The sequence below is a fragment of the Panthera leo genome, chromosome B2, assembly GCF_018350215.1.
Source record: "Panthera leo isolate Ple1 chromosome B2, P.leo_Ple1_pat1.1, whole genome shotgun sequence".
In the NCBI taxonomy this organism is placed as follows: domain Eukaryota; kingdom Metazoa; phylum Chordata; class Mammalia; order Carnivora; family Felidae; genus Panthera; species Panthera leo.
This window is the reverse complement of record NC_056683.1, coordinates 124,902,231-124,926,865: the sequence shown is the minus strand read 5'-3', so window position 1 is coordinate 124,926,865 and position 24,635 is coordinate 124,902,231. Positions and strand designations below refer to the sequence as shown.

The 24,635-nt window shown below is 39.9% G+C and overlaps 1 protein-coding gene and 1 long non-coding RNA gene across 2 annotated transcripts in view; one reads left to right on the top strand and one right to left on the bottom strand.

The window, feature by feature from the left end:
* TXLNB (taxilin beta) overlaps positions 1 to 23,725 on the top strand; it is a 54,066-nt gene extending 30,341 nt beyond the window's left edge. The window contains exons 6-9 of the mRNA XM_042939962.1: positions 1,964 to 2,038; positions 8,600 to 8,692; positions 18,532 to 18,627; positions 19,853 to 23,725. Of these exons, the coding sequence (XP_042795896.1) occupies positions 1,964 to 2,038; positions 8,600 to 8,692; positions 18,532 to 18,627; positions 19,853 to 20,647 (1,059 nt within the window). The 3' untranslated portion in view covers positions 20,648 to 23,725. The remainder of the gene's footprint in view (positions 1 to 1,963; positions 2,039 to 8,599; positions 8,693 to 18,531; positions 18,628 to 19,852) is intronic.
* On the bottom strand, positions 5,837 to 8,600 carry LOC122220439. Its single transcript, XR_006202846.1, has 2 exons — positions 6,055 to 8,600; positions 5,837 to 5,893 (listed from the first exon to the last, which is right to left on the bottom strand). It is a non-coding gene; the product is annotated as an uncharacterized LOC122220439 (long non-coding RNA).
* Positions 23,726 to 24,635: the final 910 nt, after the last annotated feature.

The following is a 24,635-nucleotide window of genomic DNA, read 5'->3' as shown; positions in this document are numbered from 1 at the left end:
TCGTTTTTTGTTCTGATTACCAAAAAAATGGGCATTTTTTTAAATAGGCATAAAGAAAAAATATATAAGTCAGTCCATCTTCAAAACCACTAGAAACTTTTTTTTTTTAATGTTTATTCATTTTTGAGAGAAAGAGAGAGACAGAGCACAAGCAGGGGAGGGCAGAGAGAGAAGGAGACGCAGAAACCGAAGCAGCCTCCAGGCTCTGAGCCGTCAGCACAGAGCCCAACATGGGGCTTGAATTCACAAACCATGAGATCATGACCTGAGCCAAAGTTGGATGCTTAACTGACTGAGCCACCCAGGTGCCCCTAGATTATGACCTGAGCCAAAGTTGGATGCTTAACTGACTGAGCCACCCAGGTGCCCCTAGAGTAGAAACTTCTTAAACTGATGAACACCTACTTGACTAATCAGATTAACTCATGATGTCCACCATTCTGTCTGTAAACACACTAACAGACCCCTCAGTATGTTGAACCCTGTGACTGGACAGCTACTCCAGTGTCTACACATGGGTTCCCAAGTTAAGGAAGACGGCGCTGACCACAAATCAGCTCTTTGCACCCAAACCTTTTCTTTCTTGATTTTGTGTTATGAAAACCGACAGAATGATGCAGAAACTGATGAAATGTAAGTGTGAAAAGAAAGAACTGTTTCTATGAAAATTATGCTTAATGCTTTGAAATGCCAAATAGCACAAAACAATTGTCAAGTTAGATGGGAGTAGCTATAAAGGACTTGGAGAAAGTGGTAAAACTCTAGAGAATTATCCAATCAAGCTTCTTCACAAATAATCTTAAGTCTTTAGGTTTTAGTACTATTGTTTAAGAAACTAATGTATATACAACAACAAAAAGCTTCTCTGAATGCCAGTCAGAAGACCCATACCCAAGGGTGGCTCAGTTGGTTAAACATCCGACTCTTGATTTTGACTCAGGTCAGGATCTCACAGTTCATGAGATTGAGCCCCGCATCAGGCTCTGTGCTCATGACACAGAGCCTAAGATTCTCTCCCTCCCTGCCCCTTCCCTCCTCACACACTCTCTCTTGCTCTCTCTCACAAAATAAATAAATAGATAGATAGATAGATAGATAGATAACTTAAAAAAAAAGAAGACCCATACCCAAAACAAAGACCATAGCTTTATATAAAAATCAATAAGTAAACATACATCTTAAGTTCAAATAACATGTTTTACATATGTGTGTGTCATATTTATGTCTAGAACAACATTTTCAACTTAACCTGTCAGCTTCCAGTTCTGATTATCTTTGATATGAGAGCCTTGGTTGTATTTGAAAGGCTGCCTCGTGGAAGAGGAATGAGACTTCTTTTGTAAATCTTATACAAGATTTGGAATAATAGGTCAAGTTTCTAACTCAGTGTTTCTCAAAATATAATCCATGGACCACCAAATCCCAAACCATTTTGTTTATTTGCTCTAACTACAGACTTGAATCACACCTATACTTCCTAACTTACATTCTTTGAGAGGGATCTGCATTTTAACATGCTCCTTAGGAGACGCTGGTGCATGCTATGGTGGAGAACTGTGGTCTAGGAGAATAACCTTGAGTTCAACATAAAGCAACAGTTGCTCACAATAATGATCTGGCAGGGGGAGGGGGGTATTCTGGAAATGTTCAAGCAGGGACTGAATGATGACTGAACAGGATTGCTAGACTTTTCCAGAATTTGGTGGGAGGTTAAATTTTGTGTGATTTATGCTTGAGTTGAAGATTATTTTTCTCTTTTATCCCTAAGAACCACAAATCTTTAGTTGAGAATCCAACTTTTTAGACGCTGTTTTCTTAGCTTTCTTAGATACTTTGCCAAGCTCCCAAAAAGCTACTTAAGAGGGTTAATTAGCAAGTTATTCCATTTCATCCACAACTTATAACCAAATGGTAACGGAAAGAGCAATCTGACAGTCTTTCCACGTGTTCTCTCTTCTCACAGTTGCTGAACCAGGCAGCAGAGTGGAAACTTCAAGCCAAAGTGTTGAAGGAACAAGAGACAGTCCTGCAGGCTCAGGTGAAATGGGGGGTTGCGGGGGGACAACCATGCATGGGGTGTGCTCTCCTTGTTGCCACATTAACAGGCTATGAACAAAAGGTACTCTCCACCAGGCCTTAACATGTGGCGGGGGCGAGGGGAGCAGGAGTTAGCAATGAAGAATAACTTCATATTTATTATTTTAAAGTAAAAATAATGGCACCACATTATACCTGAGAAAAATAAATGCTCCGCAACAACACCGAGTCAAAAGGTTTGCTGACATACGAATGAGGGCACCCGATGGGCAATCTGAATGAGTTGGTGTCCTGGTTCCTGCCTATCTGTTCATAATACGTCATCTCTCTCTCTCTCTCCTCCCCGTGATCCTATTAAAGTAAGAATAAAATGTGAACGGATCACATGCGCCATCTAGAACTCTCAGTACTGAAAGGATCCTTACCTATTTGATATTATTTATAATCAAAAGAAATGAGGAAGATAAAGTCAGCACCAAAGTTCTTGTGCTATCGGAGGTTGGCCTTGTCGGTGATAAATGACTAGGGATGATGGACAAGTAGGGAACAGTTTTGATCTGGCTTTGTGATGTCATGTGTGTGTTTTGATTAGACTACAAGAATTCATATTTCAGACTCAAAGATAAAAAGCCTCGTGCAACAGATAACTCTATCCATCCCTCCCTTGCCCTTGGGGCTCTGCCCCTTCTGGCAAAAGTTGCCTGTCGTGTTCTGGGTTAGGCATCCTAGGTCTGAGCCAGAGAGAGACACTAGCGCCCCTGCTGGGAGAAATGCGCCAGTGCTAAAGACACTGTAAAGTCACGTAGAGCAAATTCACAGAAAGTGAGGAAACCGGAAGCCTGGCGAGCTGGGCAGCTGTTAATTTAAGATTTGGATAATTCACTTGTAAATGTTTATGTGCTGACTGCTATACACTTGTTCACTGTAAAAACAAAAACAAAAACAAAAACTTTGTTCATTATACGAATGAACAAGTTCATTGAAAACTTGCTTGTATGAATACTTGTTCATTTTTTACAAAGCATATGAGAAAAGATAAGACACTCACAAATAAATTTATTTGTGGGTAATAAAATCACAAATTATACCACCGCAGACAAAAATGCAGATCGCATTTTCATAGCTCACCTTCCTAATGCATAGTTTTTCCAGTGTGTGTCCCGAATGTATTGATAAATTGTTTTCCCTCAATAACATAAAATAACATATCAAAATCATTTGTGAATACTAATTACATTGAGATTTGAACCATGTTTCTTACTGTTAATAAAATCAGCAGATCCAGAATTAAAAAACTAAAATCTAGAGTTACAAACTCAAGGTCATCCTTTAGGGAATCCCAGAACCATCACATCATGGTTGTGGGGTAGGCGGCAGGCAGCGGCCACTCTCTAAACAGAGGCAGGCAGGGGGAAAGGAGGTGTGACCTCACAGTCTTAAAGAGACTCCAGAGAATTGAGGCAGGGCTCCTGGCCCTGTCTCTGTACTATTCTCAGCACAGAGCCTTGAGGGGTACAAGAGACAATATTTGAAGCTATTCATTGCTCATATCATCTATGACAAGCAATCTCTACTCCTCTCGATAAATGGTGATAATGAACGTGAGAAGAGTAGATTAATACCATTAGACATGGGGTTAGAGAGTCATTCATTCAGCTGGCATCAGAATCTAGGCCTCAAATGACCTGTGGAATGAAACATAAGGGTATGATCCAATGCCACACCTCAAATTTGAAAAAGCATCTACCAGGAGTTTTAGACTTGCCAATGTTCCTCATTCGTTCCTTGATATTGACAGAGTCCAGAGACCAGGGTCAGGGTCCTGCCTCTTCTGCTCAGAATTTGTCTGACCTTGTGTAATTCATCGAAATCTCCCTAAACCTAAATTTCTTTGCCTGTAAAATAAGAATACTGTAATGCACCCATGATCCCAAGTTGGAGTTCTCTAACCTCTGGGAGGCTCATTACTTTTCAGTATTTCCAAAACATAACAGCATAACAGCAGCTACTATTTAAAATATAGTTGTTTTGGGGGGTGCCAGGGTGGCTCGGTCAGCTGAGCGCCCAACTTTTGATTTCAGCTGAGGTCATGATCCCAGAGTCGTGGGATTGAGCCCCTCATCAGGCTCCACACTATGCATGGAGCCTTCTTCGGATTCTATCTCCCCCTCTGTACCTCTTCCCCACTCACACACACACTCTAAAAATAAAAATAAAAAATGATAAAAGAGAATAAGATATAGTTGTTTTTGACATATCGGTTCTCAGTCAGCAGCTATATGGCAGTTATTCACATGTTTGGTTAAGTTTATAAAAGGAAAATGAGTTAATGAATATGTAAGATATGCAGTTTGCCTTCAAGTTATGCATGCAAAGCACTTAGCCCCATACCTGGCCCATAATTAGCGTAATTAGTTCAACCAGTATTTATTGAGCACCTACTCAGTGCTAGACAAGGTTCTAGGTGCTGGAGATAGACTAATCCATAAGAGAATCAAAAGTCCCTACCTAATTAAACACAGTGATAATACTACTAATAAAAATGCTAACAATTAGTGTGTGAGCTAATATTACTATTATTTCATAGGTGAGGATCTACATAGAGATATATGAGACAAAAGGAGTCTTTGGTTACAAAAAAGTTTATGAACCCCCAGAAAAGATTATCTCAAGACCTTGTGCAGCTCTAGTTCCTGAATGTAGACAGCTTCCAGAGCAGAAGCAGTGTGGCCTAAGCTGGGCTAACCCCGCCTTTTCCTCCATTGCCTTGTTTTCTGTGGCGTGTGGCTCTCTCTGCAAGGACACCCCTTTCTCTCCTGTCTTCAAGGCACTTTTCAAAACTTCAACAATGACTTCAAGAAGAATATAGTAGCCCCCAAACCCTATGTATAAAAATGTTTAAAAATTCCTCTTGAAAACTGTCGATGTTGTAGCTTTAAAACCTTTAGATCTTGAAAAACAAAATCGATCACAGATTTGATTGCAGAGCACTTGAACCCTTCCTTCGGGTTTAGAACTGCTTTAAAGGAGTGGGGTGGTAGGAGGCAAGAGGGCTCAAGTCCCCATTTCCACATTCTGAGCTAAGGAAATATCAAGGACAGATTACGTTTAACTAGATGAAGTCACCTCCAGCCATAAGACAACAGCTTGCCAGGTTGGGGCATGATTCTCACTTAGCGAAGAGATGTCTGGCTTTCAATTATACAAACCATGGCAACAGAGTAAATGTCAGAAATGATCAATGGAATACAATTGCCACTACAAATAGAGTGTTCACTGAATCGATAAGGATGAAGACGGTGGATGTGGAAAGTCAGCAATGCCAACGCAGCCACACAGCCACGCAGCCACAAAAACACTGCCCAAGGGGAAAGATCATTGAGTAAATTTGGTTTGGCTTTATTTAGTTTTTTCTTTTTTCTCTCTTTCTTTCTTTTTCCTTTCTTTCTTTTTTCTTTCTTTCTTTCTTTCTTTCTTTCTTTCTTTCTTTCTTTCCTTCCTTTTTTTGGTAAATTAAGGACAGCAATCACAGCCTTTAAACCGGAAGTGCTCACCTTATGTATCTAGGACGAGAGGACATTACTCTGCAACTGCTATTATAATTGGACGTGTTCCCAAATCCAATATCACAAGTTCGCTAAGACAATTCCTGGACATGCTTTTGTTTCCTGTATGCTATGAATGTTTGTAATTAAAATCTGGTGCCCCATTAGAAGAACGTATGAGTCGCTCACCCACATAACAGTGAAAATGTTGCAGCAACTGTTGTGGTGACTCACCCTAGAACAGTCCGTTTCTATTTCTGCCTCTGGCAGGAGTACTGTGGATGACCTCTGGATGTCCCTTCCATGCTTCTCTGAAATACCAAAATAAGAGCAGGAATATGACACATGAAACCAAACATGCATCATGTCAGCGTGATAGTGAGAGGGAACATATACCAAACAAATATCCACAAAGTAAACAAGAAGTGTCCATTTTGAGTTAGCACAAGCAAAGAGTTTTAGAGTTGTTTACCTGAGACAAGCATAATCCACACAGGTTTTGCCACCTGCCACAAAGAGGTCAAATAGGAAGAAAGGCTGAGTATGAAAAACAGTACTTAGAAGGGGAAATGTGGAGTTACTGTTTCATGGGTAGAGACTTTCAGTTTTGCAAGATGAAAGGGTTCTGGAGATTGGTTACACGACAGTGTGAACGCAGTTAACAATACTAAACTGTACATTTAAAATAGTTGAGATGGTAACTCTTACATTACATGAATTTGTCCCAATTAAAAAGAAAGAACAGCAGTGGAGAGAAGAAAAAAACAAAAACAAAAAACAGTCACTAGAAAAAGGCCAGAAGAAGTGGTAATGAAATGAGACACTTCTTCCTGGCCCTCTGGGTGTGTCTGCCTTCCCCCATGCCACAAGAAAACATGAGGAAAGGAAACAAAACCTGCCCGATGTATACACCCAAAAGACCATTTTTGCCCAAAGGAAGGGGAGAAGCTGGCCGAGGTGGGCACGGTTGATCCTGCTGATACTGTCAAGGTTGTGCCAGCAAGATGGGCTGTGCACGCGCCCACTCCTGCTCTGCCTGTCTGCAGCCTGCAACTACCCGGCTGCGTGAGCGGCTTTGAGAGGACCTGCTCCAGGGACGGTAGTATCTGCCACCCTCCCGTAACTCTGCAGGAATTCCCGAGAAGTGGGGAAAAGAAAGGAGAGAAAGTAAGAAAAAGCAACTTCACAGGATATGTAACCAAGAATGCAAATGAAGGTGGAGAGGATCAGCTGGGAGTAGCTGTCCTCACCCTGGACCACTAGATTATGTGCAGTAGTATAGATAGCCAGTCCAGTAGAAGTTTATCCTCAGATTAAGGACTTGACCTACTCAAGGGCCCTGAAATCAATTCAGTGGATCCCAGCCACTACTTCAAAAAAAGTGAAACAGAACTAAACAGAATATGTCAAGAGTGCATTGTACATAATGAGTAAGGATTGTCTTATGCAGTGTGTGTGTGTGTGTGTGTGTGTGTGTGTGTGTGTAAAACCCTACTACACCTTCCTGGCCATGAACTCCCTGGTGCCCTTTTATTCAGTCTTCTTTCATCTGTGTGCCAAGGAATCATGAGAAAAAAAAATTTAGGCCACCAGAGTTGCCCCCAAGCTCTGTCACATATGCGTGGAACCAACATGTGATTTCAAAATGATACTCAGATGTTGTTTGACTTTTCTTTGGAAAATCTATCCTACAGAAAGCTTTTACGTTATCATTCCGTTGTTCTTGTTTACTGCAGTGAAATCTCTGCTATTCTACAACATTTGAGAATGACCCCTTCTCGATCAGCAGATTTTCCGGGTTCTAGGGGTAGTCTGATTCCCATACTCTCTACCTCTCACCCCCAAGACTGGGAACTCTCCAGTCTACTGGCTTCCAGTTAGTAGTTTTTCGCTTTCAAAAGGACAGTGTCCCAGGTACCACCAGCTAGTCATTTGGTGCCCATTTGAGGAGCTGGGGTTTGCTCCAGCATTCAACAGTACCAAATACTCATTCGAAAACGGAGGCCTTCCTAACATGTATCATCCATATTAAATCTCCACTCATAGCATGCTATTCTAAAATCATTTTTTAAAGCAAGATTTGATTAGTGTATTGCTGTCTCTAGCAATCAAGTACTTAACACACTCTCCTTCCCTGTCCTGCTTTATTCGTACTTCAAATTACCTTATTCCTTGGAATAAGGATATAGAGGTAGAAAGTACTCCTGAAGTGAACCACACGCTTGCCAATGCTAACCCATATGATGTTTTATACTGTGTGCACATTAGAAAAGGCATTCCTTCCTCGAGACTCATTCTTTCCATCTGTAGAAAATTCGTATAATAAACTGATTTTGATGAACAGGGACATTTAACTGCTATTGGCTATAACGCTGTCTTCATAAACATACAAAACCAAATGGACTGAAATGCAAATGGTTGGTTGCTTAGCGTGGCACAACGGGTATGATTGCAGCCACCCATGTCGGGTCCACTTCTTTTCATTTTTCTACATTCTCACTTCTTTCAAGACCAAGTTCAAGGTTCGCCTTCTCCACAAAAACATGGCTCACGTGGTCACCTGCCATGCTCACTTCCTTCTCTGACTGACACCATCCTTAACAGACTTGGTACTTTGTAGTATTCCCTGTCCCATCATCAAGTTGTCTTTGAGATTATCTTCCCATCACGTGTGCATGTCTCTCAGAAACAGTAGCCACATGTTCAATGCTTTGCACATAGAGTCAATGTGTATGTTCAGTGCTCAATAAAAGTTTGTTGGGAAAAGTTAGGCTGTAATGAAATGGTGATGACACATTTTCTTATTCCATTTTTTCTTTAAAGACGTACTTCAATCATACTCACTGACTTAGGTTGATGTCATAGTAAACAAAAGAACAGAACACATTATTAACATTGTGTTGAGGATTCCTTTATATCAACTTTCTTCTCAAATAATGAACGATGCCATGTTGTTTTGTTCTGGAAGCATGCTTAAAGCAGCTCTAAAGTAGATGTACTTTTCCCCTTATTTACAGCTTACTCTCTATTCCGGAAGGTTTGAAGAGTTCCAGAACACACTGACAAAAAGCAATGAGGTGTTTGCCACTTTCAAACAGGAAATGGATAAAGTGAGTAGTACTTATCCCCCACAAAATACTGACATTTTCTATTTTGACAGGCAATTCTCCTTTGAGTTCATTTCTGTCACATTAAGATCCTTTGGTGCATTTCATGAAGTAATGAAACATTTATACATGCAAATAAGATTTGGGCTGTGTTTTTTTATTGGTAATTATCTGGTGAATTAATCTTAGGAAGAGTCCAAAAAACACCAGGATCTATTTTCACCCTGAGAAAAAAATATTTTCCTTTTCTAGTCCATGGAGAGCTAAGAAAAAAAAGACAAAAGCTAGCAATTTAACATTATGCTGTTTATACTGAAATTTTTAAAAATCTAATTTCTAAAGATTAAAAAAACAACTTCCATACAAATGTGCAACAGAAGAAGTTTAGAGTAGAAAATACCATTTCATATAATCCTTCTTTGAAGAGAATATATGTAGTATGATATAACTGACAGAGCCTTGAATGAGAAGAAGGAAGCCCAAATTCAAATTCTGGGTGTGTTCTTCTCCTCATGCAGTACTAGACGATCCACTTAACGTACCTCCAATTTTATTTTCCTTATCTATAAATTAACATACTATTTCCCTTGCCTAATACACAGATTGTAAAGTTCAAATACATGTTTTTTAATGTTTATTCATTTTTGACAGACAGAGAGAGACAGAGCGTGAGCGGGGGAGGGGCGGAGAGAGGGAGACAGAATCTGAAGCAGGCTCCAGGCTCTAAGATGTCAGCACAGAGCCCAAAGGGGGTCTCGAACTCACAAACCACGAGATCATGACCTGAGCGGAAGTCGGACGCTTAGCCAACGAAACCACTCAGGCGCCCCATATTAAGATATTTTTAAAGGGTTTTAAACTTTCTTACACTCTTTTACAAATATAAGGTGCTAAATATTATTGGACATATGTTCAAAATTTATTTAATCCAGTGTTTTCCCAAAACAAAATCAGCATCAGAATTGTGCTTCTTAATGGGCACAGGCATTAACCTTTTTTAAGTGCAAAAAGCATCCTTTTAAAACCACTTTCTTAAAATTATATGATAAATTTCACAATTCAGTGAACAAACATAAGTAGGTCAACACTTGTTAGAAGTTATAGCTTTCTCACTCTGGGGTGGATCTATCCATTTTTAAAAACCTCTCTTCATTATAGAGTGTTAAGATTGGAATAAATATTAGAGCAAGAAAAGTGTTTTTATTTATTTCAAAATTACATAGTTTTAAGATTGGAATAAATATTAGAGTAGGAGTTTTAAATCTGGGGTTTATTTATAGACTTTTAAAGTTGACTCACAATTAGCAAAAAAAAAAAAAAAAAAAAAAAAAACCAGCAAAAAAAATGATGTGCATATTGTATTTCTTTGCGTATGGTCCCATCAAATCCTTAAAGGGGTTGATGACTTTTAAACTAAAACTACTAAACTTGGTTAACAAATGATCAAAATTAAAAACCATTCAAGGCTCACCTAGCTTCTCTATAAAGCCCAGGGCTTAGCCTGGGCCCAGCCTCCTGCCTCCAAGTGTACTCAGCCTCAGGCAGCATGGCACAAAGCAGCAAGGGCCCAGGTATGGCTCATCCAGGGGAACACAACCTGATGATTACATTGCTGCCCTTTGCTGCATCCAAGCAGAGCAGAGACCCAACCGTTTCAGTTTCAAAAAAGATGAGCTGCATTTTATCCACTTCTGTTCCCTCTACACCCAACTCCCCACTGATGACCAGCAGACACTCTTCACACATTGCATTAAATGCAATGAAATAACTCTAGTTCCACTCTTCTGCTAACTCACCTGAATATTCTTCCACCTCTCTGAGCGTCAGTTTCCTCAGTGAGAGTGGAGGTGAAAACAGAACCTTCCTTATGGGACTGTTTCAAAGATGAAATGAATGATGTGTGTAATCACATTCTGTGACTCCCACCACACTCTACAAATGTGAAGATTGAGAGGGAGCAGGAAGATGGCAGTGGAGTAGGAGGACCCTAGGCTCACCTTTCCCACAAATACAACTAGATAACTATCAAATCATCCTAAATACCGCAGAAATTGACCTGAAAACTGGTAGAATGCACTCCACAACTAAAGGGAGAGAAGAGGCCAAATCAAAGATGGTAATAAATGCAAAGCCATCATTTGGGGGAGAAATAGATCACAGCTGCTATGGAAGAAAAGAAGCTGTGGTCTTGGAGAAGGGAGAGAGAGAGAGAGAGACAGAGAGAGAGAGAGAGAGAGAGAGAGAGAGAGAAGTACACAGGGAAATACACAAGGAGAACATTTCCCCAAAGCCATTGGCTTGGAAAATGAAAGGGGCTGAATTTTGGAAGTTCTTGCAACCAGCAGGTCTTAAAGCCTGGAGTTTTAAAGGTCAGTAGGCTTGGATAGGATAGACCTGGAGGGTACTATACTGCTCCTGGAGAGAAGGTATACAAAAAACCTGTGGCAGACAATGTGGAAACAACTATCTGAAGAGTGCCTGGGGAACGCCGTAGGGAAATTATTCCCTCTTCTCAGAGTGTGTCTCTGAGAGGCAGCATTCATGGAGACATGTCTCTGGGAACAAAGGAGGTGGCCAACACCATTTCCCTCCCTTGCCCCTCAGCATATACACAGAGCCACCTGCAAGAAGCAGCACAACATGGACACTGGCTGCCTAATTTGCTTACACCAAGCCCCACACATCAACTCCCTGCACCCCAGTGGAACTGCTCTTCTCAATCACACTTGCCTCAGTCTCAGCATGGCAGGTCCCTCCCCCCAAAGACCAGCACAAATCCCTGCCTGCACAACATCTTCTGACCAGAAAGTTCTGGAGGGCTTCAGTTCTGGTGGAGGTGGTCAGGTCTCACTTCACAAGCAGACAAGAACACACCTAGTTAAAACTGACCACATTCACACCAGGGACCAAACACTGCCCACAGCAGGTAAGGGAGAGCCTCTGCAGATGACTGGCCTGAAGGACAGAGCAACCAAAACACAACAGTGGAGCTCACATAGCACACACTGGAGACCCTTCCTTGAAGCGCCAGGGTCTCAGCACTACGTGACCTCTTCTTCATAAAGAAGCTCCTGCTTCTTTCAGGAGCAGGAGACCTAACTGGATTTTCTAACCCAGAGAAGAAGATAGAGACTTAGACAAAATGTGAAGACAGAGGAATTTCTCCAAAATGAAAGAACAAGATAAGGTCACAGCCAGAGATCTCAGTGAAACAGATACAAGTAACATGTCTGATGGAGAATTTAAAGCAACAATCATAAGAATACTCACTGGGCTTGAGAAAAGAATGGAAGACATCAGTGAGACCCTTACCACAGAGATAAAAGAGTTTAAAAAGAATCAATCAGAGATAAACAATGAGACAAACAAGATCTGAAACAGGCTAGATGCAGTAAAGAGCAGGCTGGAAAGAAGGAGACCTAGAAGTGGAAAGACCTAGAAGCTGGAAAGAAGTGACCTAGAAGACAAAGTAATGGATAGTAATGAAGCTGAACAAAAGACAGTAACACCAGAATAGAATCCGGGAAGTCAGTGACTCCACCAAATGTAATCACACTCATATTATAGGAGTGCCAGAAGAAGAAGAGAGAAAAGGGGGGGAGGGGGGCAGGAAATTTATTTGAAGAAATAATAGCTGAAGACCTCCTTAATCTGGGGAAGGAAACAGACATCCAGATCCAAGAGACACAGAGAATTCCCATCAAAATCAATAAAAGCATGCCAACACCAAGACATATTATAATTAAATTTGCAAAATACAGTGATAAAGAAAAAATCTTAAAAGCAGCAAGACAAATGAAGTCTTCAACTTCCAAGGGAAACCGCATAGGCTAGCTGGAAAGTTCTCAATAGAAACCTGGCAAGCCAGAAAGGAGTGGAATGATATATTCAAAGTACTGAGCGGGAAAAATCTGCACCTAAAAATATTCTATCCAGCAAGGCCACCATTCGGAATAGAAGGAGAGATCAAGAGTTTCTCAGAAAAACAAGAACTAAAGGAGTTCATGACCACTAAACCAGCCCTGCAAAAAATATTAAAGAGGACCCTTCAAGTAGAAAAGAGAGACCAAAAATGACAATTTAAAGGCAGCAAATACAAAAGCAGTAAAAATTAATATTTCTGTGATAATCAGTCAAGGATCTCACATACTAAATGGTATAAAATAAAACATATACCTAAAATGTAGACAGGAGAGGAAAAAAGAATGAGTTCAACCTTGAGTGAACATCATCTTCATATAGACTGCTATTTGCAGAAGAGGTTATGGTAACCATATATCAAAAATCACTAATAAACATGCAAAGAACAAAGAAAAAAATCCAAATATATCACTAAAGAAAATAAGCAAAACATGAAAAAGAGAAAGACAAGAAATGATCAGAGAAAATCTCCAGAAACAACCACAAAATAAGTAATAAAATGGCAATAAATACATATCTATCAATAGTTACTTTGAATGTAAATGGACTCAATGGTCCAATCAAAAGACATAAGGAGTCATAATGGATAAAAAAAAAAAAAAATACCCATCTATATTCTGCCTACAAGAGACTCATTTTAGACCTAAAGACACCTGCAGATTGAAAGTGAGGGAATGAAGAAACATTTATCATGCAAATGGATGTCAAAAGAAAGCCAAAGTAGCAATACTTACATCAGACAAACTAGACTTTAAAACAAAGACTATAACAAGAGACAAAGAAGGACACTTTATAATAATAAAGGGGGACAATCCAACAAGAAGATATAAGAATTGTAAATATTTATGCACCCAACATAGAAGCACCCAGATATATAAAACAATTAATAATAAACATAAGGGAACTAATTGATAATAATGCAATAATAGTAGGGGACTTCAACATACCATTTACATCAACAGACAGATCATCTAAACAGAAAACAAACAAGGAAACAGTGGCTTTGAATGACACACTGGACGAGATGGACTTAACAGACACATTCAAAACATTCCATCCTAAAACAGCAGAATACATATTCTTTTATAGCACACATGGAACATTCTGAATAGATGTCACATATTAGGTCATAAAACGGGCCTCAACAAATACAAAAAGATTGAAGTCATACCATGCACCTTTTCTGACCACAATGCTATGAAACTAGATATCAATCACAAGAAAAAATCTGGAAAGACCACAAATACACGAAGGTTAAACAACATGCTACTAAACAATGAATGGGTCAACCAGGAAATCAAAGAAGAAATTAAAAAATACATGGAAACAAATTAAAATAAAAATATAACAATCCAAAACCTTTTGGATACAGCAAAAATGGTCCTAAGAGGGAAGTGTATAGCAATACAGGTCTACATCAAGAAGCAAGAAAAATCTCAAATAAACAACCTAACCTTCCACCTAAAAGAACTAGAAAAAGAACAGCAAACAAAGCCTAACGTCAGCAGAAGGAAGGAAATTATAAAGATTAGAGCAGAGAATGTAAGGGTGATCTGGCTGAGACATTTGTCACTCCATTGATCACCAGGGTTGATTCAACTGATCTGGCTGGTTAGGTGGGTGTCCAGATAGAGAAAGACCATCCTTCTTAGTCAGGGGTGTATAAGTACCTGTGCTCCCCTGCTAGAACTTCCAAACAAGCTCTCTAGGTCCATTTGTAGGAAAATGTAGGGTAGTCAAGCTTCCAAGAACCCAGACACATCCAAATGAGGTGCTGAATGTGGCAGTCCGCATTTCTTTCAAAACAAAAAATAATAATAAAGATTAGAGCAGAAATAAGTGATGTGGAAACTAAAAACACAATAGAACAGATCAATGAAACCCGGAGCTGGCTGGTTCCTTGAAAAACTTAATAAAATTTATAAACCTCAATTCAGACTTCTCAAAAAGAAAATATAAAGGAAAAAAAGAAAAAAAAAAAGAAAAGAGAAAGGACCCAAATAAATAAAATCACAGATGAGAGAGGAGAAATAACTAACACCACAGAAATTATAAGAGAATATTATGAAAAACCATGTGCCAAAAAATTGGACAACCTAGAAGAAATGGATAAATTCCTAGAAATATATAAATTACCAAAACTGAAACAGGAAGAAATAGAAAACTTGAACATACTGATAACCAGCAAATAAATTGAATCAGTAATCAAAAAACTCCCAACAAACAAAAGTCCAGGACCAGATGGCTTCACAGGAGAGTTCTACCAAACAGTTAAAGAAGAGTTAATACAAGGGTGCCTGGATGGCTCAGTCGGTTAAGCATCCAACTTCGGCTCAGGTCATGATCTTGCAGTTCGTGAGTTCAAGCCCTTCATAGGGATCTGTGCTGACAGCTCAGAGCCTGGAGCTTGCTTTGGATTCTGTGTCTCCTTCTCTCTCTGCCCCTCCCCCATTCACATTCTGTTTCTGTCTCTGTCTCTCTCTCTCTCCCAAAAATAAATAAACATTAAAAAAAAAATTTAATGAAGAGTTAATACCTATTCTTTTTAAACTATTACAAAAAAATAGAAAAGGAAGGAAAACTTCCAAATTCATTCTATGAAGCCAGCATTACCCTGATACCAAAACCAGATAAAGACACTACTAAAAAAGGGAACTACAGACCAATATCTCTGAAGAATATAGATGTAAAAATTCTCAATAAAAAACACTAGCAAACCAAATCCAACATTACATTTAAAAAATCATTCACTACAATCAAATGGAATTTATTCCTGTGTTGCAGGAGTTGTTCAATATTTGCACATCAATCACCATGACACATCACATTAATAAAAGAATGGATAAGAAGCGTATATGATCATTTCAATAGATGCAGAAAAAGCACTTGACAAAGTACAATATCCATTCATGATAAAAACACTCAATACTTTAAGTTGATTTAAAGGGAACATACCTCAACATACTAAAGGTCATATATGAAAAACCCATAGCTAATATCATCCTCAATGGGAAAAACTGAGAACTTTTCCTATACAGTCAGGAATAAGACAGGGATGTCCACTTTCACCACTTTTATTCAACATAATACTGGAAGTCCTAGCCACAGCAATCAGACAAAAAAGAAGGAGAAAAGAAGGAGGAGGAGGAAGAGGAGGAGGAGGAGGAGGAGGAGGAGGAGGAGGAGGAGGGGAAGGGGAAGGGGAAGGGGAAGGGGAAGGGGAAGGGGAAGGGGAAGGGGAAGGGGAAGGGGAAGGGGAAGGGGAAGGAGAAGGAGAAGGAGAAGGGGAAGGAGAAGGAGAAGGAGAAGGAGAAGGAGAAGGAGAAGGAGAAGGAGAAGGAGGAGGAGAAGGGGAGAAAGAAAGAAAGAAAGAAAGAAAGAAAGAAAGAAAGAAAGAAAGAAAGAAAGAAAGAAAGAAAAAAAGAAAAAAAAGGATCCAAATTGGCAAGGAAGGAGTAAAACTTTCACTATTTGCAGATGACATGATGCTCTGTACATGTCTAGAGGTGACAAATAAATTCATTAAAGTCACAGGATACAAAATCAACATACAGAAATCTGTTGCATTTCTATACACCAATAATGAAGCAGCAGAAAGAAAAACTAAGGATCCATTTACAATTGCAGAACAGAAACAATGATACCTAGGAATAAACCTAACCAAAGAGGTAAAAGGCCTGTACTCCAAAAACTATAAAACACGGATGAAAGACATTGAAAATGACACAAAGAAACAGAAAGACATTCCATGCTCATGGATTGGAAGAACAAATATTGTTAAAATGTCTATACTATCCAAAGTAATCTACACATTTAATGCAATCCCTATCAAAATACCAACAGCATTTTTCACAGAGCTGGAACAAGCAATCCTAAAATGTGTCTGGAACCAAAAAAGTCCCTGAATAACCAAAACAACCTTGAAGAAGAAAAACAAAGCTGGAGGTATCACATTTCTGGACTCGAAGTTCTATTACAAAGCTATAGTAATCAAAAAAAAAAAAAAAGTATGGTACTGGCACAAACACACACACATAGATCAATAGAGCAGAATAGAAAACCCAGAAATAAACCCACAACTATATGGTCAATTCATCTTCAACAAAGCAGGGAAGAATATCCAATGGGAAAAAGAATGTCTCTTCAACAAATGGTGTTGGGAAAACTGAACAGCAACATGCAGAAGAATGAAGCTGGGCCACTTTCTTAAACCATACACAAAAATAACTTCAAAATGAGTTAAAGACCTAAATGTGACACCTGAAACCATAAAAATTCTAGAAGAGAACACAGGCAGTAACTTTTTGACATTGGCTGTGGCAACTTCTTAAGTACGTTTCCTGAGACAAGGGAAACAAAAGCAAAAATAAGCTATTGGAACTACATCAAAATAAAAAGGTTCTGCAAAGGAAACAATCAATGAAACTAAAAGGCAACCTATGGAATAGGAGAAGATATTTGCAAATGACGTATCTGATAAAGGGTTAGTATACAAAATATATAAGGAACTTATCAAACTCAACACTCAAAAAAATGAATAATCCAATTAAAAACGGGCAGAAGACATAAACAGACATTTTTCTACAGAAGACATACAGATGGACAACAGACACATGAAAACATGCTCAATATCATTCATTATAAGGAAAATCCAAATCAAAACTACAGTGAGATATCACCTCATACCCGTGAAAATGGCTAAAATCAACAACACAAGAAACATGTGTTGGCGAGGATGTGGAGAAAGGGGATCCCTCTTGCACTGTTGGTGGGAATGAAAACTGGTGTAGCCACTGTAGAAAACAGTCTGGAGGTTCCTCAAAAAGTTAAAAGTAGAACTACCCTATGATCCAGCAACCGCACTACAAGGTATTCCACCAAAGAATACAAAAGTAAGAAGTACTGATTCAAAGGGATACATACACCCCAATGTTTATAGCAGCATTATCTACAACAGCCAAATTATGGAAAACAGCCCAACTGTTCACTGACTGATGAATGAGTAAAGATGTGGTGTGTATATATATATACACATACATGTATATATACATATATATATATATATGAATATCATATTACCCGCCATAAAAAAAGAATGAAATCTTGCCATTTGCGATGACATGGATGGATCGAGAGAGTATTATGCTAAGTGAAATAAGTCAATCAAAGACAAATACCATATGATTTCACACATATGTCAAATTTAAGAAAGAAAACGAACGAGCAAAGGGAAAAAAAGAGAGAGAGAGGCAAACCAAGAAACAGACTCAACTATAGAGAGCAAACTGATGGTTACCAGAGGGGAGGTGGATGGGGGGGGGATGGGTTAAAGAGACGATGCGGACTAAGCAGTGCACTTGTGAAGAGCACCAGTGATGCACGGAAGTGTTGAATCACTATATGGTACACCTGAAACTAATACCACACTGTATGATAACTAGCTAGTATTTAAATTAAAACTTTTTTTTAAAAAAATGTAGACTGAGAAAATAGAAAGCTGCAGTTTTGTGTAGCTACTTCTCAGATGTGCCCAGATAGTCCCAATATGTTAATGGCTAAAAAGCCAGACCAGCTTTCTCGCTTGCAGTTTACTATTCAGTAAAGAATCTAAATTGAAAGCTTATTCTTGGGACTAAATAAAGCTACTTTTACTTTAAAGAATAAGCAGTGACAAAACAGGGTAACTCTAAGTAGTTTCCTTTTTCCTGAACTGGTGCAAGTAAGTTTGTTCACCACGAACCTAGATGATTCAGGAATAAATAGGACTCTTCCCACTCAGTCTTCATTCCGTGACATCAAACTTCTGTTTGTTTCAGCAGCTAGTGACAAAGAGACTTTTCTTGGCATCACATATGGAACTAGTAGTTTTTTTGATATGTTAAGTTTTCAGGATTAACATTAAAATACTCTAATTTCTGTAGACAACCAAGAAAATGAAGAAGTTAGAGAAGGACACAGCCACGTGGAAAGCCCGGTTTGAGAACTGTAACAAAGCTCTGTTGGACATGATTGAAGAGGTAAGGAAGCCTAGCCGCTAGCTTATTTTCCCCTATCTAGTCCAAATATTCATATTCCGAAAGTAATTATAACCTAATAGTGCAAATTATTATCTTGGAAAAAGAGTTGATTTTTTTTTCTGAGGTGTGATATGTGAAATTGTAATAAAAATATTTAGAGCAAAAGAGAATTGGATCCAGACTCACAAAGAGCTTTGTGACCCTAAGTCACATGCCTACGTGCTGAGTCCGCAGCTGTTGCCAAATCAGCATCATGCCTGCGCGACTTCATTCCGTAAAGGAAAGACAAGTGTCTTACTTGTCTTTGAATTTCCCCAGTGCCTAGCACAGAGCAGGTGCAGAATAAATTAATGAGTTAATCTGAACATACTGAGAGAAGACACCAGCCCCAGCACCCAGGGTATGTACAACTGTATAGACAGATATGGAGATGTATTGTCTAATTCTTCCAACAGGCATTTAATTACTGATATTATGTCAGGCTCTGTAGGTGTTGAGACAATAAAGGCAAAGATATATAGCCCTTGACCTGAGAGGCAGAGCTTACAGGTGAAGGTCTCCCCATGTGCACGAGCAACAGAAAAACCCTCAAAGGGTACAGAGTGGCACAAAGGTGGGGGCAAGGAGTGAGACGATTAGGAACGATTTCATGCACAAACACACCAACATTTCCACAGAAATGGAGAACTGAACAGTTTGAGCAGGCAGCATCATGAATTAGTGTGTGGGGAGTTTCTGTCGTTATAATTACTGTTCTAGCAATTCATCCCAAATAGCAACCAATTCCAAAGAGATGGGCTTATTATTCACTGACATAAATCAAACAGTTGCCAGATTAGCATACAGCAGTTTATCTATAGACTAGATAAGGCTCTGCTGACAGCCGGGTCCCAGTCCATCGCATTCATTGTGCCACTGGAAGACTTAAAAGCAGAAAATGCATCTACTTTAAGATTCCGGAGGCCTTGGACTGAAGCAGAGAGATGCTTTGCCATCTTTCTTTCCCACAGAAAAGGATACGGGGATTAAAATTCTACCAGGGTCTCACCCACAAGGCAAAAAAACGGAAGTGATTCCCCCTGACCAGGGGTCTGTTCAGCCACCAGTCTGCGGTGGCTGCAGAGTCTGGCAGACAAATTCCTGGGCAAATGGTTTTGCTTGTCTCCAGAGGGCATCCTGGCAATTTCGCTCTGGTGTTTTACATGTGTGTGTTTTCAACTCACAGAAAGCATTGAGAGCCAAGGAATATGAGTGCTTCGTGATGAAAATTGGGAGGCTGGAGAACCTCTGTCGAGCTTTACAAGAAGAGAGAAACGAGCTCTACAAAAAAATCAGAGAAGCAAAAATGCCTGAAAAAGATGACCAAAGTCAGCACACCTCCGACGAGGAGCTAGAGTCTGCTGTTTCTGTGGGCGGCGAGGTTGATGCAGAGGAAGCCGACAGTGTTCACAATGCTGTGAAAAATCTGGCCACAGCCTTCATGGTCATCCGTCATCCAGAGTCGACCTTCGACCAGTCCAAAGAAATCCCACCAGAATCCGGCAGTCCTCAAGGGGTTGGTGACTCGGCCCTCAAAGAGCCAGAACGATCCCCTCCGAGCCCTTTATGCCACTCAGAGATTTCCCTGCCTCCCCCAACTCCTCAGGCTGAGGCCGAAGGAGGCAATGAGGCAGAACCGCCCCCCAGGCCCAGCAATCCCCCCTCGGGGTCGGCAGCAGAGGCCCAAGACCAGGGTCTCCTTACAGCAGCCCAGGCTGATCAGCAGCCCCAGAAGCCAGGGGCAGAAGCTTCCAGTCAGGCCCCACAGCCCCCGGCAGAGGCTTCCCTACCAGTGATGGAGGCAAATGGTCCTGCTCCACCGCCCACAGCAGGTGAGCAAATTCTAGTCGGGGAGCTCGGATGTGGGCCCAGTAGGCAGCCACCCCCACTGGAAGCAGCAGCATTGAGACCACCAACAGGGGTCGCAGTGGAGCCCCAGCTGCCCCAGGTGGCTGACACCAACCTGGAAGGAGTAGACTAAGCCTCGTCGTGGTGCCTTCCGAGCTTAGTGCCTTCCCAGCTTCACGTCTTCATCGTGACAGATTGTCTTCTGAAAGAGGCATTAAGGGCCAGGGATGTCTAAGGGAAGAGACTTAATTAGAATCAAGACATTTTTAAATGTTATGCAGAGCACATTCAGCCTGTGCTATTTGTTCTCAATTTATAACTGATTTGGAGCTTTTCTATTTAACGTCGGTTGACAGTACAATTTTCCCAAATGGCAACAAAACATACAAATAGCAAATTCATAAGAATTTTCCACTGAGATGGTATTTATTTCAATTTTTTAATCAACAGTAGGATTTGGTGTTTAAAGACTTCTCCCACAATATGTAAATGCATAAAAAGTGATTGTTATTTATTTCCCTATATATTTTAATAAGTTCTATAGTAAGTTATGGATGTCCAGGTTTCATTTAAGCAACATTTACATAATATGTGCATATGTGTAGATATATATATATGTATACATGTGTGAATGTATGTGTGCGAATATATACCTGAGTTTATGCACCTACATGTACATGTATGTATTATATATGTGTGTGTATATATATACAAATATATTATATACTAATATATATTACACATACATTTCATCCCTCTTTGGAATTCTCTCATGCAAAATATTTAGACAGTAATCAAAAAAATGATCTCTTACTTGCTTGGGATGACAGTAGATTAATGCTCTGAATCAGAAGTAGGTTCAGAATACGAGTATTTAGGCCATGTAATGTAGGGCAAAAACAAGTAACCAAATGGTAAGTCAATAAATTCAATCAGTTGATCCAAAGATAGAACAGCAGTTGGGTTAGATTCTAAGTCTGCAGAACACATAGACACAAAGGTGCCACAAGAGGCAATAGACAGAATAGGGGAACAATCACAGCCCTCGATGGCTCATCTCTTCCAGCGGCCTCTCCGACACAGCTCGGCCCATTGCCTCACCACCCCATGTGGTGGGGCAGCCCACTCATGGCTACCTGCAAGGAAAGGGTGGGAAGTGGGAGAGCAAGCAAGGGCATGGAGGGATTGAGTGCCCTGGGACTGATACGAGGCTATGCTCTCGTCCCCTGGCTCTTGTGCTATGGAAGTCTTGAAAAGGAATGTTCGCCTGGCCCGGCCAAGTCCTCAGTTCTCTCGCTGTCATCTTCTGCTCTCTCCAGAGGGTTTCCCACCATTTCTTGCTGTCACTGCCTCAATCTATATTCTCAAAGCATCTTCACATTTTTTCCAACCTTCACACCCTTTACAGGAAATTATACCCCATCCTCATCTCAATAACTGATAAGTAAAAGCTATTATTTTTACAAGACAGAAGTCTACATAGGGTCTCAATATGAGTGATGAGGTGCACCAAACAATATATTATCTGCTTTGGGGAATTCTTTACAACCAGAAGTACAAATGGCTTGAAAAACAGGTGAGGATTCAGCAGGAGGCAAAAGTTAGATGGTCTACAGGAGTATTACATTATTATTGGACAAGAACCTCTAATACAACTGACAGCATAAATTACTCTACCAGATTTACCAAAACCCGGTAAATCCAGTAAATCTGGTAAAGGGAGACTGGAACAAAGAAATAGGAAGGAAGGGAGGGAAGGAACGGGGAAAGGGAGAGGAGGGAGAAAAGGAAAAAAAAAAAAAGGTCTAACCCAGCCCACCTCAAAAGTTGAATTCAAGTAGAAAAATGGATAAAAGCAAGATTCTCTACTATTCATCCAGAAAATCATTCTTCAGTGTTGCATGTGGCTGTCTGCCAAGGAACACAAAATGCTTGTAGGCAGCAACCATATGCTACAAGAATTGTAAACTGCATAAAATTTGTTTGAAGTCGACAGTGAGGGTAATAACGAAATGCTAATCAGAAGAAAAAGCATATCCCTATTGAAGAACCAATGTATTTTTATTTATTTTTTTCCATGTATTTTTGAAGGCTTGCAATATTATAACCACAGACTATCCAGCCAAATTCAACATTACTGGAAATCTTAGAGATTTAAACATTCATTTAATTCAGAGCTAAATACTCACCATAACAATCCAGGAGGGTCTCCTTCTGTTTACAGAAGGTAAACTTCCAAGAATGGAGTAAGATTAGATAATCATAGTAAAGTCTCAGTCTGAATGTTTAGCAAGAGAAACAGGCAGGAGAGGAGCCAAAATCTGGTAAATCAAATATTCTAATACCCAAAGTTCATTTTTTTCATCCAAAAAGCTTTCACAGCAACACATTACTCACTACTGTGTATATCTTGGGCAGAATTTCAATACAACACCTTACCTAAAATTTGCAAAGCTTAATTTAGACTTTGGAAGGATTATTTTAATATTCAAAGAATGTTTTGTTATAGTCTGTGTTAGAATTCGGCCTTACTAATTATCACAATAATTCATACGACCTGAAAGAGTAAGGAATTTCTGTTCTTTATCAAGTTCGTGTAACTATTTCTAGAGATGCCAAGTCTACTTTTCCAGAAACACCAGTATTGTTTGTGTTTTCTTAATTAAATAACTATAATTTATGTATCTATTAAAGTTACTTCTCTTCCCACATGCTTACTTTTGTTACTTCTATGTTTCAATAATACGTAACAAAGATTATGGTTTTATTTTGTTGTTCGTTAAATTTCTGGTCTCTGAGTAGAATGTACATATAATGAACACTGTGAACATCTTGGGTGTGCGTGCGTGTGTGTGTGTGTGTGTGTGTGTGTGTGTGTGTGTGGTGTGTGAGAGAGAGAAGGAGGGAAACAAGGGAAAGAGACAGAACATGATTTCCTGGAACTAATGAGAAAGCAAAACCCCGGCTTCCCTGCCCAGTCCTCAGCTTCTGGCAGACAGTTATCCCATGACCAATGTCTCTCTTCAGTGCCAGTCTCCAATGAGACCATTTCCATAGGTTTCTCTGCCATGGGAGCTTTCAGAAATACTCTGAGGAGTAAGGGGGCAGATGTAGAACGTGTCAACTTATTTTACCTCCACCCAGTCCTTCTTTTTTTTTTTTTTTCAATATATGAAGGTTATTGTCAAATTGGTTTCCATACAACACCCAGTGCTCATCCCAAAAGGTGCCTCCTCAATGCCCATCACCCACCCTCCCCTCCCTCCCACCCCCCATCAACTCTCAGTTTGTTCTCAGTTTTTAAGAGTCTCTTATGCTTTGGCTCTCTTCCACTCTAACCTCTTTTTTTTTTTTTTCCTTCCCCTCCCCCATGGGTTTCTGTTAGTTTCTCAGGATCCACATAAGAGTGAAACCATATGGTATCTGTCTTTCTCTGTATGGCTTATTTCACTTAGCATCACACTCTCCAGTTCCATCCATGTTGCTACAAAGGGCCATATTTCATTCTTCCTCATTGCCACGTAGTACTCCATTGTGTATATAAACCACAATTTCTTTATCCATTCATCAGTTGATGGACATTTCCACCCAGTCCTTCTAACTACTCCAAGAATTCTCCTTAGTAGGACCCAAAGAGGCCCAACTATTCTGCCTTTTACTTATTCTCTCTTCCCAGTCTATCTTCAACCAGGAGAGGCTTCTTGAACAAAGCATTTCCTAGTATGCTTGGAGAAGAGAACTAGTTAGCTAAAATTGGGAAAAAAATTAAACCCTGCCCTTAAGGCTGTTTTTGCTCCTTTTTGCATGGTATAGATATGCATTTTTTTAATACTTAAAAAATTGTTTTAATGTTTACTTATTTTTGAGAGAGAGAGACAGACAGACAGAGCGTGAGCAGGGGAGGGGCAGAGAGAGAGAGAGAGACACAGATTCCAAAGCAGGCTCCAGGCTCCGAGCTGTCAGCACAGAGCCCAATGAGGGGCTCGAACTCAAGAACCGTGAGATCGTGACCTGAGCCGAAGTTGGACACTTAACCGAGCCACCCAGGTGCCCCAATACACATTTTTAAACAGCTCTTTTTTTTTTTTAAGCTAATAAAGTATTATGTGTTCGTTGCAAAA